The sequence below is a fragment of the Armigeres subalbatus genome, chromosome 1 (genome assembly GCF_024139115.2).
Source record: "Armigeres subalbatus isolate Guangzhou_Male chromosome 1, GZ_Asu_2, whole genome shotgun sequence".
NCBI lineage: Eukaryota > Metazoa > Arthropoda > Insecta > Diptera > Culicidae > Armigeres > Armigeres subalbatus.
In genome coordinates, this window is record NC_085139.1 from 97353634 (window position 1) to 97368510 (window position 14877).

Below are 14877 nucleotides of genomic sequence, written 5' to 3' on the forward strand. Positions count from 1 at the left end.
CATTGACTTCAATATAGTTGTTCTGCGAATGAAAACCACGAAGTTAAGACAAGATTATTTTGGAGTTCTGTTTTCAAATGCATTAATCGGTTCTTCAAATGCAACATGTCCAACATTCATCTTCGTCTCGCGAAAAAAACACTGCATCCTATGCTAGAGGATTTTGTTGTTGCTTTTTTGTGAGAGAAGGAGGTAATGTGGGGTTTAAGTCAGTTACCATCAGCGTGTGATCACCTCAGCGTGTCGATTGGTGAGCAGCAAGCCGTGACTTGACTTCTTCTTGTCAGATCTACTTGGCGTGCACACGCACCTACGGAGAGCTGCTGTCATCGCATTTAGCTCCGGCCATTCGGAACCACACATGTATAATTATTATCAACAGTTTTTCCTGTTCGGGTGTGCCACTGCGACCTGTTATTAGATCTATTGTAGCGTTACCCGTATCCTTAGTGATAAGAAAATTATTTTGAGCTTTTAGTGGAATGTCTTCACTTGTCATAAGACGAGTTTGTACAATCCCATTGAATTCCACCCGTTAATTGTATCTTGACAGATACGTATTTCGACCTCAACAGTAAGGCCGTCTTCAGTGTCTCGTACTTGACTTCGTCGAGACGGCCTGAAGGCGGCCTTACTGTTGAGGTCGAAATACGTATCTGTCAAGATACAATTAAGTGGTGGAATTCAATGGGATTGTACAAACTCGTCTTATGACAAGCGTATCCTTAGTGTTGAAGTGCATGTCGAATTACTTCATTATTATTGATAAGCAATGCAGTATCGGTTTCGATACAGTTGTTGTTTTGTTTTCTCAAGAGCACCATGACAAGGTCCTGCTATTTAGACCCTTCACAGAGAGCAATCCCATTGGAGGTGCGCCCTTTATCAATAGGAAATCAATCCTTTCTTGTGAAAACAGAACAGTAATATTGTTTTTGACCATGCGTCGGAACCCTAGCTACATCCTACGATGGTGTCTCTAAGTCGGTGTAGTGACATACATTGTCATGGTTAATTAATAGGTTCGTTGATTAGTTTGAGAGTTTGAATGAGGCTTTATCTAGTATAATAATACATAAATTGTTAAACTGATCTTTAGCCTCATTTAATCGGGCACATAAACTTGTAGGTGACTCGCAAAATGGGTTTGTTGTGGGGCCTGGATACATGCCCAAAGCGTCCCCATTCTTAAAAGATCTGGCACTGATGCAGGAAAATGATTGAACTTAAGGAATTTCAAGTCAAGTTGCACATTATTTATTTTGACAATATTTATTTTTTTTATTTATTTAAATCAACTTATTTAATCAGTTTTCTTTGTTTTAAGATTTGTGCTATTAGGACAGTTGGCAAACTGATTTAGCACAATAATTAAATCCCAACTGTGAATGCTTTACCGATTTTTTTGTTCCGATTCCCGAGTAAGTTATTTATATTTTGAAATCAATGTCTGAATATAACTGACAAAACCACTTGCTGAGCATCAGCAAAGCAAATATTGCTGAGCAAATATTATGAGCATCAGTTTAAACGCTTCTTATTTTCTTATTCACAGCTACTGTAGCTTAGAACTGGGGTGTTGTCGCCTCGCTGCATAGTATTTAGTCAAATTATTTGGTTAAAACGTCAGGTATTTTCAAACATTACGAAAATTTAATTTAATTTTATTGTCTTGAAATTATTTAATACTGTATTGTAAAAGCCTTATTGTGAAATTCCTTGAACTTCTGAGAATATTCGAAGACATATCGTTCAAACATTCATTTATGAATTTCTTCGAAAAGTACTCAGAAATTAGTTTGGAAATAAATAAAGAAATTTATTTGATAATTTATCCAGATATTCCTCCGGAAAGTTTCTATTAAAAACCTTAGAAGATTATTTTAGGAATTCTTCCTAAAATTTGTTTGGGTATTCTTTCATTACGGATTTCTTCAGAAAATCCTTTACGAATTTCTTTCGGAAATTTCTTACGGAATGCTTTCGGATTTTGTTCTACGAATTCCTACAATCTCCTTCGAGACTCCTTGAGGAATTCCTTTGGATGTTTCTTTAGCAATTCCTGTGAAAATTCTTTAAAAATTTTTCCATTCGTTCTTTTGAGAATTTCTTCGAATTTGTTGAGAATTTCTTCGGAAATTTTTCCTTTTGAAATTGTTTCCGCATTTATTTCATGAATTGCTGGAAAAAGTTGTTCTAGATATCCATAAGGAATTTCTTCAGAACTTCTTCCAGCAATTCCTTTAAAACATTCTTCGGGAGTTCTTCCGGAACTTCCTGCAGGAATTCGAAAATGCCTTCATATTTCTTAAAGTCTTTGTTTGTTTGTTGTTTATTCTTGGATTTTTTTTTCGAAAATTCAATAAGTAACTACATCGCAAACAACTTCATTTTCAATAAATTTCAAAGGATCTCCTGGAAGATCTTCCGAAAAAAAATCTGGAGAAATATCCGAAGGAAATCTCGGAGGTTTTACGAATTATCTTTTAAAGAAGGAGTCCTGGAGTCCCTTCCGGATGAATTCTGGGCGGTATTTTTTTAATTATTTTAGAAATAAAATTCTGGAGGAGTTCCCAAATAAAATTTTGGAGGCGTTTTTAAAGAAATTTTTGTTGGGTTTAGTGCAGGAATTTCCAAACAAACTTTTGAAGGCATTCCCAAAAGAGAACCTGAATGGATTTTTGAAAATAATTCCTAAAGGAACTTCTAAAAGAGTTTTTGAAGGTAAAATACTTCACTAAAGGATTCCCAAAGGAATTTCCAGGGGAATCGATAAAGGTATATTTGAAGTATTTTATGATGGAAGTTCTTCGGAAATTCTTTCGGATATTCCTTAGAATTTACCCCAGGGATTACGCCGGATTTTCCTCCACGTATTCCTTTGTTCAAGAAAACCTTAGGAAATTCGTTATAGCTCGTTCTTTAGGAAATTCCTTTGAAAATCACGAGGTGAACCGGCCCAGGGCCGAAAACCTCATTAATAAAGATAATAATAATAATCCTTTGAAAATTTCTTAGGAAATTGCTTTAGGAATTGTTTCATAAAATTCCTTAGGAATTTTTTCGTAATTCCCTTAGAAATTCTTTCAAATATACTTTCCGAAAATCTTTCGCTAATTCCTTTTGAAATATCGACGGAAAATATTTTAGAATTCCTCTAAAAATTCCTTCAGAAATTCATTTACAGATTTCTTCGGAATCATTGAAAATTAGCTTAGGAATTTCTTCGGAAATTAATACGGAGGATTGTTTTAGGAATTCCTTCGGTTTTTTAGAAAAAACGTTGGAAATTTTATAGAAATTCCTCTAGGCTAGGGGTTCCTTAGCAAGTTAAGTTCCTTGGGAATTTGTACGGGTAATCCTTTAAAAATTCTTTGGTCACTTTAGAAAGAAGTTCTTGGATATTTCCCTCAATAATTCCGTCACAACATTCTCCATTTCTTTTAATTTTTTCGGGAATCTTTTCAGAAATTAATTCAAAGAAATTTCTTCGGATATTGCTATTTGGAACCATTCGGAAATTCTTCTAGGAATTCCCTAGAATTTTTTTTTCGAAATTTACTAAAAAGATTCTTTTTGATTTTTCTGCGGGAATTCCTTCCTTGTAAACTATTTTTGAAGTCGGTGCTACCGGGCAAAATTATAAAATACCTATACATATAGGCCTGCGTGCCCAAATCTTTGTTCGTTATGAGGAATAAACGAGTCTACATTAAGAAAGGTTTTGTATTTCCTTGGTGTGATTTGTGGAAGTGAGTCGTGGGATCAATAGTGAAGTTCGCCAAGTTCGGAAGAAGTATTTTACACTAAGTTCTTTTAAAAATTTCTTTAAAAGAAGATTTTTTCAGCAATTTCTTCGGAAATCGTTTTAGGAATTCTTTCGGAAACTATTTCATTCCTTAATAAATTGCCGAATGAAATCGTGGAAGAATATTCTACGGTTTTAACTGTGGTTTCATTAAAGAAATTTCCCAACGAGAACCTTAATGGTTTCTGAAAAAATGCCTATATGAGCTTCCGCAGAATTTTTTATAGGGTTTTACAAAGGAATTTCTAACGAAACTTAGAAAAAAAATCGTAGTTTCCTCCGAGTCCCTTCAGGAACTCCACTAAGAACTTTTTGGCATATTTTACCAACTTTGTAAGAAAATATTCAATTTGGTTGGTCATCATGCCCCAGTCTTACTCAGCCAGAGCTCATTTTAGTTATGTTGATCATCTATACAATTTGTGCATACAAGAACGCGAGGTGGGGAGTAAATTGTCCATTGTGGTTGTCATTAGTGGACTCCATCGTGAATGCCCTTCGTAGATCCAGGGGTCACAGCAGGTGAACGAAGTAGCACTATATATTCTCTAAATATACTAGATATGCAGCCACTCAAACATTACCCAATTGTATATGTAACTCAAAGAATAGTAGTTAGAATTTTTTTCAAATTTAGATATATTGAGAAGTAAATCGATTGAAGTTCCTGAATTGGGAAAACTTTTGAAAAAAAAAAAAATCAACAAATCAGTCTTATGACACCGAAGTCTAGTTCTTTAAACTGCTCAAGGGTTACGAAAAGTTGTAAAATTGTTAAATTTTGATTCATCAAAATCAGAGAATAATAAAATAGTTTTAATTAAAATAACATTTTGAGATCAGGTACTTATCCCGAGCAGCACAAATCAGGCGAATCTGGTTGCAGCAACTTGACTGCGACTAAATCTGGTCACATATGAGTTGCAGTAACCTATATGGAATATGTGTGCTGCTGGGGATTAGTGTCGCTGGTAATTTACTATGGAATGTGCTGTTTGATGATCGACAAACATAGAATATTACAATTTTAATCCACTGAAGTCGATTTTTATGTGGGCCCTCCTTAGCCGTGCGGTAAGACGCGCGACTACAAAGCAAGACCATGCTGAGGGTGGCTGGGTTCGATTCCCGGTGCCGGTCTAGACAATTTTCGGATTGGAAATTGTCTCGACTTCCCTGGGCATAAAAGTATCATCGTGTTAGCCTCATGATATACGAATGCAAAAATGGTAACTTGGCTTAGAAACCTCGCAGTTAATAACTGTGGAAGTGCTTAATGAACACTAAGATGCTAGGCGGCTCTGTCCCAGTGTGGGGATGTAATGCCAATAAGAAGATGAAAGTCGATTTTTATACGGACGATTCGTACGGTGTGAATGAAAACCACGTGAATTCAAAAATCCGCATTAACATTGATTTTTTGCCAAGAAGAGTTAGTACGTATTTAAACCCCTAACTCGATTTTTCCAGCAGTCAGTTCAGCCTAGGACCGGGTACCGAGGTTTTTTAACTAATTGTTTGGAAACTTGTTTCCGCTGCATACAGTCTAGACTCAAACAAGAGGAATTCGAGTCTTTAAACTGTCTGCAAGGTAAGCTCTGTTTGATAGATCTTATACCGCAACACACTACGTCAAAGTGAGCTACCGTGTTACGGGAAATCAACAGTTAGTAAGGGAAATGTGACATAGACCAAGATACTCGTGGCGACTCAAGGTAAGGTTACACAAACCACAACAAACTGTGTGGCGTAGCGTCGTGCTCTAGTTGTGATTCGTCAGGGAGCATCTTCCGGATGGCCAGAGTTTCATGGTACACGGAACAATAAGACAGAGACAATTTGGGCGCCCTCACTATCTTGCAGATGTTCAACATAAAGAGCGCTTTCAAATCAGGTAGATTTAAAATTAATTAATTGTGTGGTGTAAAATTGTCTCTATGAATTCCTTAAGCTTTTATATCCTTCCTATGTTCCAATATAAGGGCCCTCCTTAGCCGTGTGGTAAGACGCGCGGCTACAAAGCAAGACCATGCTGAGGGTGACTGGGTTCGATTCCCGGTGCCGGTCTAGACAATTTTCGGATTGGAAATTGTTTCGACTTCCCTGGGCATAAAAGTGTCATCGTGCTAGCCTCATGATATACGAATGCAAAAATGGTAGCCTGGCTTAGAAACCTCGCAGTTAATAACTGTAGAAGTGCTTAACGAACACTAAGCTGCGAGGCGGCTCTGTCCCAGTGTGGGGATGTAATGCCAATAAGAAGAAGAAGAAGAAGAAGATGTTCCAATATAGAGGTAGGAAGTAAGTATTACGAAAAGCAATAAAATTTCTAGAAATCCATTGAAATGTTCATGAAATTCAATAAACCTATTCAAATAAAAATAATTCGAACCAATAGTGCACGGGTTCTGGACAAACAATTCCGAACTACTTCCGAACGAATAAGCAACCCTACTTTGGAGTGGATTGGGTGACCTTTAGATACTCCATATTTCTTAAGAAAAATCTAACTCTATAATGGCTTGGTCGGTTGTTTCAAGGAACTAAAGGACTTTTAATAAAATTAAACTCCGTTGTGAAATGGTTGTGTATAGCTGGCTTAACGATGGAACCTAGTAATATCAAGAAAAACCCAAGTTTGGAGTGGGTTTATTAATGGCCAGAATGGCCATCGGATCTGGCGGTAGTTAGGTGGCAATGGTGGAATTGCTTGGCAGAAATAAATTCAACTTTGAAGTAGGTCAGTCGCCAACATTATTGTAATGCGTCGATGTAGATTCTTGCGTTCAGTATGCTGTTAGATAAGTGACCTCATTCCAAATACTCATCCTCGTTTAAAGCTTAACCAGTTTATATAGAACCAAAAGGAAAAATCAAACTCATGTTATCAATGCTAATCGAATATTCAACATCTTCGCTTTGTCTTTTCACCATTGAACTCATAAACAAGTTTCTGGCTCAATGGAATCGGAAATTGTCTGCGTAAAATAAGTAAATTTGTTTTAAAAGCCAGCGGTTCTCAACCTTTTCCCTGAGAGGTACCCCTTCGAGTTTTTACATTCATTGAGGTACCCCTTTATTTTTTGGCTATAAATGAAAATAAGCGTAACTTATAAGATATATGGCCGGAGTTCTGTCAAATCACACCAAGCGCTATAGAAAATTACCAAATTTTTAGCCCAAGTTTTAGTTTAGCAAATTTAATTGATTACAAACCTTATTTGATATCCACCAACCCCATAACTGTGGACATCTTACATCAAATGTAGGTTCGAATGGCTAGGAAATGATCTCCGTTTTCCTTGTATGAACAAAATATCACACATCAGTCAAGGCGGATTCCGAGCCTCTTGAAAGGAGGCTTCCGAGCCTCTTGAAAGGAGGCTTCCGAGCCTCTTGAAAGGAGGCTTCCGAGCCTCTTGAAAGGAGGCTTCCGAGCCTCTTGAAAGGAGGCTTCCGAGCCTCTTGAAAGGAGGCTTCCGAGCCTCTTGAAAGGAGGCTTCCGAGCCTCTTGAAAGGAGGCTTCCGAGCCTCTTGAAAGGAGGCTTCGGAGTCTCTTGGGACTTTCGAGCTGCATGGAAGTAGGCTTTCGAGACACTTAGAAGGAGGTTTCAGAGCCTCTTGAGAGGAAGCTTCCGAGCCTCTTGAAAGGAGGTTTCCGATCCTCTTGCAAAGCGGCTTGCAAGACTCTTGAAAGGGAGCTTCAGAGCCTTTTGAAAGGCGACTTCGGAGCCTCTTGGAACTTGAGCAGCATGGAAGTAGGCTTTCGAGACTCTTAGAAGGAGGCTTCCAAGCCTCTTACAATGAAGTTAATGTGCTTTTCAAAAAAAGGGTCTTCACGTCTCTTAATTTGAGGCTTTCGAAATTTTTGGTTCTAGATTTTTGTTCACAAGCATATTTTAAGCATCTTATTCAGCATTTTGTCTCGATCAGATAGATTACAATAAGATTTTCAAATTTTGTCTATTCGATGTTCTTTTCATACTTTGTTCAACAGCCCAAAGATTCAGAATAAAAACTATGCAACAATCAAAACTGTATCAATGATTGTTTTGGAACTGTACACATCCGCCATTATGCATTCTTATCCGAGGTACCCCCTGGGGTCAGCGAAAGTACCCCAGGGGTACATGTACCCCAGGTTGAGAACCGCTGGTCTAAGCTAAGCTAAGTAAAATAAGTAAATTTATCTCAAATTCAACTCTCTATCACTTCTTCCGTATACTGCCGTGCTAAGCATAGTTGTCCCATGTTGGTTTTTACGATGCCATTCCCACTGTGCTGACGGTGTCACATTTGCTCAGATAAGTTATTACTCTATCACACATCATGGCTAGGCTTGTCTGCAATCCTTTCTAGTTCTTAAATTAATTGATGAATTCTTTTGTTGAACACCAGGGCTGCATGAAGGCTATCAACTAAAAACGACATGGGACGGCTGTATAGTTTTGCACAGTCTACTCTGTGTTTCGCCTTTAGCGTATTGAAAAGTCCCCTTCAAGGGCTCCTTCCTTAGAAGTCTACTTCAAGCATGCTAAAGACAGTGAAGGCGATGGCATAAATCTCCGTGGAAATCATCTAATCACGAATTCCTTGATTTTGGCGCCCTTGGCGGGGGCCAACCACACGCTACGGCGCTGCCCAGAAGTAATGATTGGAACCAGTTCTGGGGGAAATAAGGCTACAACCTGTGTGGCATTGGGCAGGCCTATAAACATGAACAAGCTTCATATAGCCGTGTTGCTCAGTCACATGACAGATCATAGCAGTCGTCGTACGGGATACACATTCGCAGTTAGTTAATCCTAGTGAGTGTAAGCAATGCAAACATGATAGGTGATTGATATCAGCAATGTCGAATTGCACAGAGCCCAACTTGGGTTTAGTAGGTATGGCCAGTCACCTGACTGGAGGAGTCCCGCATTCTAGTACACTCTAGAATGCTCGTGGAACTCATATTACGCACATGACTGACTTGAACAACCGTATCAGTTTATCCGGAAATCCGTGTTCATGCATTAGTTGCCATAGCTGATTTCGATCGATTGTATCATATGCGGCTTTGAAGTTGATGAATAGATGACCTTGTATTCGCAAAATCTAAAATATCTGGCGTACGGTGAACACCTGGTCTGTGGTAGAGCGTTCGCCCATGAATCCCGCCTGATACTGCCCAGTGCTTTACCGGCGTATTTAAATAGCACTGCTGGTACTTGGAAAAGTTCAGGTGCTTAGTTGTTTTTCATCCGGCTAAGCCTCTCCTAGATTTCCTGGAGATGCGGAGCTAGATAACGTATGTGTCGCGCGCCGGCTCCCAGGTTCGTCATCATATCGTCTTCGTTTCCTGTCACCTCACCATTCAGATACTCTCCGTAGTGCTGCCGCCATCTTTGGATCACCTCACGCTTGTCCGAAAGAAGATTTCCGTTTATGTCCTTACACATACACTCGCTCATGCTGCATTCTTATCCTCCACAAACTGCTCACATTCGCCGTCATACCAGTCATTTATCTGATATGGAGGTACCGGGCGAAGTGCAGCGGTTGCGGTGCTGCCGATGGCGGATCGAATATCTCTCCAGCCATCTGCAAGAGAAGCTGCGCTGGTTAGGTCATCTCCATGTGACCTTGAAGACATTCTTGCGGGGGAAGAAAGTGCTTCGGACTACCGTCCCGCGGGAGGTTGCAAAGTTAATGCATCGTTGGCCGTTGTCATCCGATACCAGTCTGTACATTTCCTCCCTTCCACGTTGATGAAGCTACAGTTGAAGAAACGGTCATTTACCTTCAGCTTGCACATCCTTGCGTCAATCACTCAATCACGCGTTGACGCATATTGCCCAGCACTATGAAGCCGGTTCCCAGCTGGTTGGTTGTGCTACAGCTTTGGTAGAAGGTAGCTGCTCGATGCCCGCTTTTCCACATTATCAGCAAAAAAAAATTGGCGTCTTTGTGAGTAGTTTGGATTTACGATTTTGAATGTGTGGAGATAGCTGAAAGCATTGAACATATCTTGTGCAGACCGTGTAAAATATGTAGTACGCTAAGAGAGTTTTGCACAAGGATGGTGGTCATTTGTTTTGTTCATCTGGCAATGTATCCCTTGACAATTCGTAGGAAAACACGATCAATAAGCATAAAAACTGTGTGCTCCTGAGCTCCAATAATTGCTCTAGAACCGCGTACCAAAGGAATACATTGTTTCCATCAGCCTCCTCCGGAAGTTCATCCAGAAATTCCTCAGGAAGTTTCGCCAGAAATTCTTCCGGAAGTTCCTCAATGAATTCCTCCGAAAGATCTTCCAGGAATTCCTCCGAAGGTTCCTCCAGGAATTCCTCCGAAAATTCCTTTAGGAATTTCTCCGGAAGTTCCTCCGCAATTTCCTCCAGAAATTTCTCCAAAAGTTTTTCAAAGAATTCCTCCGGTGGTTCCTCCAAGAATTTCTCCAGAAGTTTCTCTTGGTATTCCTCCGGAAGCTCCTCTAAAAATTGCTCCGGAAATTTCTCCAAGAATGTCTCTGGAAACTCCTCCAGAAATTCTTGTGGAAGTTCCTCCAAGAATTCATTCGGAAGTTCCTCCAGGAATTCCTGCGGAAGTTCCTCCAGAAATTACTACGGAAGTTCCCCCAGGAATTCCTGCGGAAGTTCCTCCAGGAATTCCTGCGGAAGTTCCTCCAGGAATTCCTCCGGAAGTTCCTCCAGGAATTCCCCCGGAAGTTCCTCCAGGAATTCCTCCGGAAGTTCCTCCGGAAGTTCCTCCAGGAATTCCCCCGGAAGTTCCTCCAGGCATTCCTGCGGCAGTTCCTCCAGAAATTCCTCTAAGAATTCCTCCTTCCTCCAGGAATTCCTCCGGAAGTTCCTCCAGGTATTCCTCCTGGAATACTCCAAAAGTTTTTCCAAGAATTCCTCCGTTGATTCCTCCAAGAAGTTCTCCAGAAGTTTCTCTTGGTATTCCTCCGGAAGCTCCTCTAAGAATTGCTCCGGGAATTTCTCCAGGAATGTCTCTGGAAACTCCTCCAGAAATTCTTGCGGAAGTTCCTCCAGAAATTCCTCCGGTAGTTCCTCCAGGTATTCCTCCTGGAAGTTTCTCTAGGAATTTCTCCGGAAGTTCCTCCAGGAATTCCTCCGGAAGCTCCTGCAGGAATTCCTCCGGAAGTTCCTCCAGGAGTTCCTCCAGAAGTTCCTCTAGGAATTCCTCCGGAAGTTTTTCCAGGAATTCCTCCGGAAGTTCCTCCAGGAATTCCTCCGAAAGTTCCTCCAGGAATTCCTCCGGAAGTTCCTCCAGGAATTCCTGCGAAACGTGAACCAAAGGAAAATATTGTTTTTATCAGCCATTCATCCGGAAGTTCCTTCAGGAATTTCTCCTAAAGTTCCTCCAGGAATGCCTCCGGAAGTTCCTCCGACATTTCCTTTAGGAATTTCTCCGGAAGTTCGTCCGCAAATTAATCCAAAAATTCCACCGAATTTTTGCAGGAATTCATGCGGAAATTCCTCCAAAACTTTCCCCGAAATTTTTTTCTCATGGAAATTCCTCCAGGAATTTCTGAGAAAATTCCTCCAGGAATTCATATGAAAATTCCTCTAGGAATTCATGCGAAAGTTCCTTCAGAAATTCCTGCGAAAGTTCCTCCAGGAATTCCTCCGGAAGTTCCTCCAGGAATTCCTCCGGAAGTTCCTCCAGGAATTCCTCCGGAAGTTCCTCCAGGAATTCCTCCGGAAGTTCCTCCAGGAATCTCTCCAGAAGTTTCTCCAGGTATTTTGGTAGCTTGGCAACTACACTTTGCACTACATTTTACAAAAAGATGCGTCCCATTAGTTTATTGATAGTTTTTTCTTTCGATTGACACGTTCTTCCCATTTGGACCATCACAAAGCCTTGTCTTGGTCGCTTTCCTATCAATGTTTTTGGCACCCATTTTCTGATCCGTCAGAACAATTTGAAGTGTATCGAATGTATGTACCGAGCACATGAAGATCATATGCATAGTATAATTGTAAGAAATAGTGTTGTGACAACTCTCAGGTGACAACTATTTGTTTGAAAACGATTTACATTTTATATCCTAGTTAGTTCAAAAATATGGTTTCAGATTCCAGTGAATAAATATTTATCAGGTAACCAGTGTTTTTTTTTAATTTTCAAAGTCTCCTTCTATCGATATCACCTAAGAATCAAGTGAATGAAGATTAACGGAATTTCATTATCTGGGTTACGTGTCATCATTATAGTTTATTATATTTAATTATCGGAGTAAAACATAAACAAAAACTACTACATGAAACAGTTTTTGGCTCTCAACAATTTCGACTATAAACACCTACGGCCCACACTTCTCCGAACCGGTTTTATGTGGGGCGTTTTCTAATGCTGGAAGTGGGCGGAATAAATGATTATAGGTACGTAGGAGCACATGATAGTGGCGAAAGGTAACAGATAGGACATGAAAGATTTATAGAGTGATAGAGAGATACATAGCGGAATGCCGCGGATACCTAAGGCAAATATAGATCATTTGGACAGGAATCGCTCACTCGTCGGAATTTGTTAATAGGCCGATTACCGCGTCGCAACCGTATCTATTGATTTGTACACCAAATTATTTATTCTCTTTCGATTCTCACTCACAACCTCGTTGTTTAGGCGGGGTACTTGTATTCAAAGGTTAGTGTATTGTTTGTTAGTAGTAATATTGGATTTGTTGTAGTGGAGTAAGACTAAACATTTGCAGATAAAACACGAATATGTACATGGAAATAAAATTGGAGTGTGATCGTTAAATCGTGTTTAGAAAAACAAGTTGTCAAATATATTGTGATTGTTGTCAACAAGTGGTCCTTGCACTAGTTTTAGAACAAAACATTTGGATGAAGATAAATAGAGAAAGGGAGTTATAGAAAGAAATGGAATAAAGAGCGAGATTCTGACTTGCTTTGGATGCATATGAGTAAATACCGAATTGAATACTTGAAGAAACTTTGATTTCAATGTGTCTGCATTTGCTAGAATCCTAGAATCGGATTGTGGGTTTCGATTACCCAGTGGAGGCGTGTTAAGGCGTGAGATGAATTTTGTGGTAGAACAAAAGAAAATCCACTATTGGTCACTACAATACAGTCGAGGATGCAAATGGAGGATTTTATTTTTCGAGTGTGATTGTAAATAAGGAAGAGTGGCGATTCCTGCTTCTTTTGGGTGACAGAGAAACGATAAGTTTGTGATGAATAAAGGCTAAAGCTTCGTTTGTTACAATAGAAACAATGATCCTAAGATACAAAACAGTTGGCAAAGCTAAAAAGCATTCCGATATTCAAATGCAAATCATTTTGAAAAGTTGATTTTGTCAGCGAAGCCGTTGACTTGTTTTTGGAGGAGCATAACAATGAGGAGGATATTTGCAGCATTCGATGCAAATGTACTTATTAGAGGATTTTATTGACCGATGATAAACGATAAAAACGAACCAAACATTATATTTAAAATGCCGTGCGTGATATACATCGATAGGCGAGCGGATACAACAATAAGAGCTGCGTACGGCTATAGAAAGGTACATAATAATTAGTCGAAATTTCGTAATGGAACTGAACGGTAGTTGAAGTGATGACAGTAACACAACATCTAAACTTGAAGTTTTAGGACGCTTGCTAGCAGGAAGTCAGAGACTACGTTACCTGAAGTACCAGTGACGTGGCCGTGCTGTGGCTGCGGCCAAATTTGCAGCAGATACTTTAGCACTGCTATCGGTTGTGCGTGATCGATCTCCTCGTTCGGACCTGCACTGGACGAGTGTAGCATCAACGGTGGGCCCATGACGGTAGCCAGTGCCTGTGCGGACATCTTATTTCGCTCTGATGCGGATACCACCAGTGACAGGTGATCCAACAGGAACACTAGCGTTGCCTGCCATTGTGTGAAAAATAGAAGAAGCACAGTCAAAACTATTGATAAATAGCAGAATTACGACAATATTACCCTGTTAGCTCTTGGCAAACAATCCAGAATACTGAGCATTAGCTTGGCATTACCTTCCGGATCGTCCGGTAAACAAACACCTGTAAAAAAACATAGACAGTTCCCGTTATTATCCAAACTTAACCCTGAACAGCAGAACTACCTAGCGCATCGACCGTCATTTGGAACAGACACTTCGTAAACAATGGCTCGGGAAGTTCACGGAGATAATCCTTGAGAACACCAGTAATGACGTTAATGTCCGGCACATGCTCCGGAGTTAGTTCAACCGCTCGGCTGTTGCGTTCGAACGCTTCTCTGTGAATATATATTTGAAAATTAGTTTGATGATTCGCAATCCTACTGAACACAACTAACCTGAGCAGTCGTTTTTTGGTAGCAGAGCCACACAATCGGTAGAGGCCTATGATGTCTAATCCCCGCCGTTCGACTTCCTCAACGCATCTACGCAGAATGATAGGAACTGGAGCGCTACCGGGAGCGCCCTTGGATTCGCGCGTTACAACGGTTTCCAAATCGGCACCGAACAAGGCCGGTACATTACCCCGCAGGCTGGGCAATCCACGTCGTCGGTACAACTGGAAGGGATCCGTGTGACGCAAGCGAAGGTATATCGTACCGCGTGGTTCCACCTGGAAGACGATTGAGAACAGTTATGATTTGGTGAAGCACTACCGACATTATTGAAGCTTACCTTCAACGCCAACTGATGGATTGGTGATTGCCGCAGGAGAGTCGTGAGCGAGAGTGCACCTCTATAACATAGCTTGTGCCGATGCTGAGGATCCCACGAATACACCAGGACATCTAACTGTTTATTACACACCAAATCTAGCTCAAACGATTCATCCCAGTCGAACTGTAAATCTCCTGATCGCACAACCGTACGTGCCTTATGGATACGATCGCATTCCAGTACGCAGTACAAATCTCGGATCATCGGTTGCTGCGCTTGTGATGTTTCAGACATGGCCCGTAGTCCGCGACCGGCTAGCAGATGGATCCACAACATTCCGGACATTCCGATTGCGTCAACCACTGAAAAAGCAAAACAAATCAGCATTTCAAAGTTATTGATTTATTCGTAAGTTCTGTCT

General features: G+C 40.4%; 1 protein-coding gene across 1 annotated transcript in view; it reads right to left on the reverse strand.

Moving 5' to 3' along the window:
• Positions 1-14877, reverse strand: part of LOC134203412 (rho GTPase-activating protein 100F) — a 230238-nt gene that overhangs the window by 10788 nt on the left and 204573 nt on the right. Inside the window, exons 7-11 of the mRNA XM_062678289.1 lie at positions 14475-14818; positions 14138-14412; positions 13923-14077; positions 13781-13860; positions 13480-13708 (exon numbers count right to left, since the gene is read on the reverse strand). Of these exons, the coding sequence (XP_062534273.1) occupies positions 13480-13708; positions 13781-13860; positions 13923-14077; positions 14138-14412; positions 14475-14818 (1083 nt within the window). The remainder of the gene's footprint in view (positions 1-13479; positions 13709-13780; positions 13861-13922; positions 14078-14137; positions 14413-14474; positions 14819-14877) is intronic.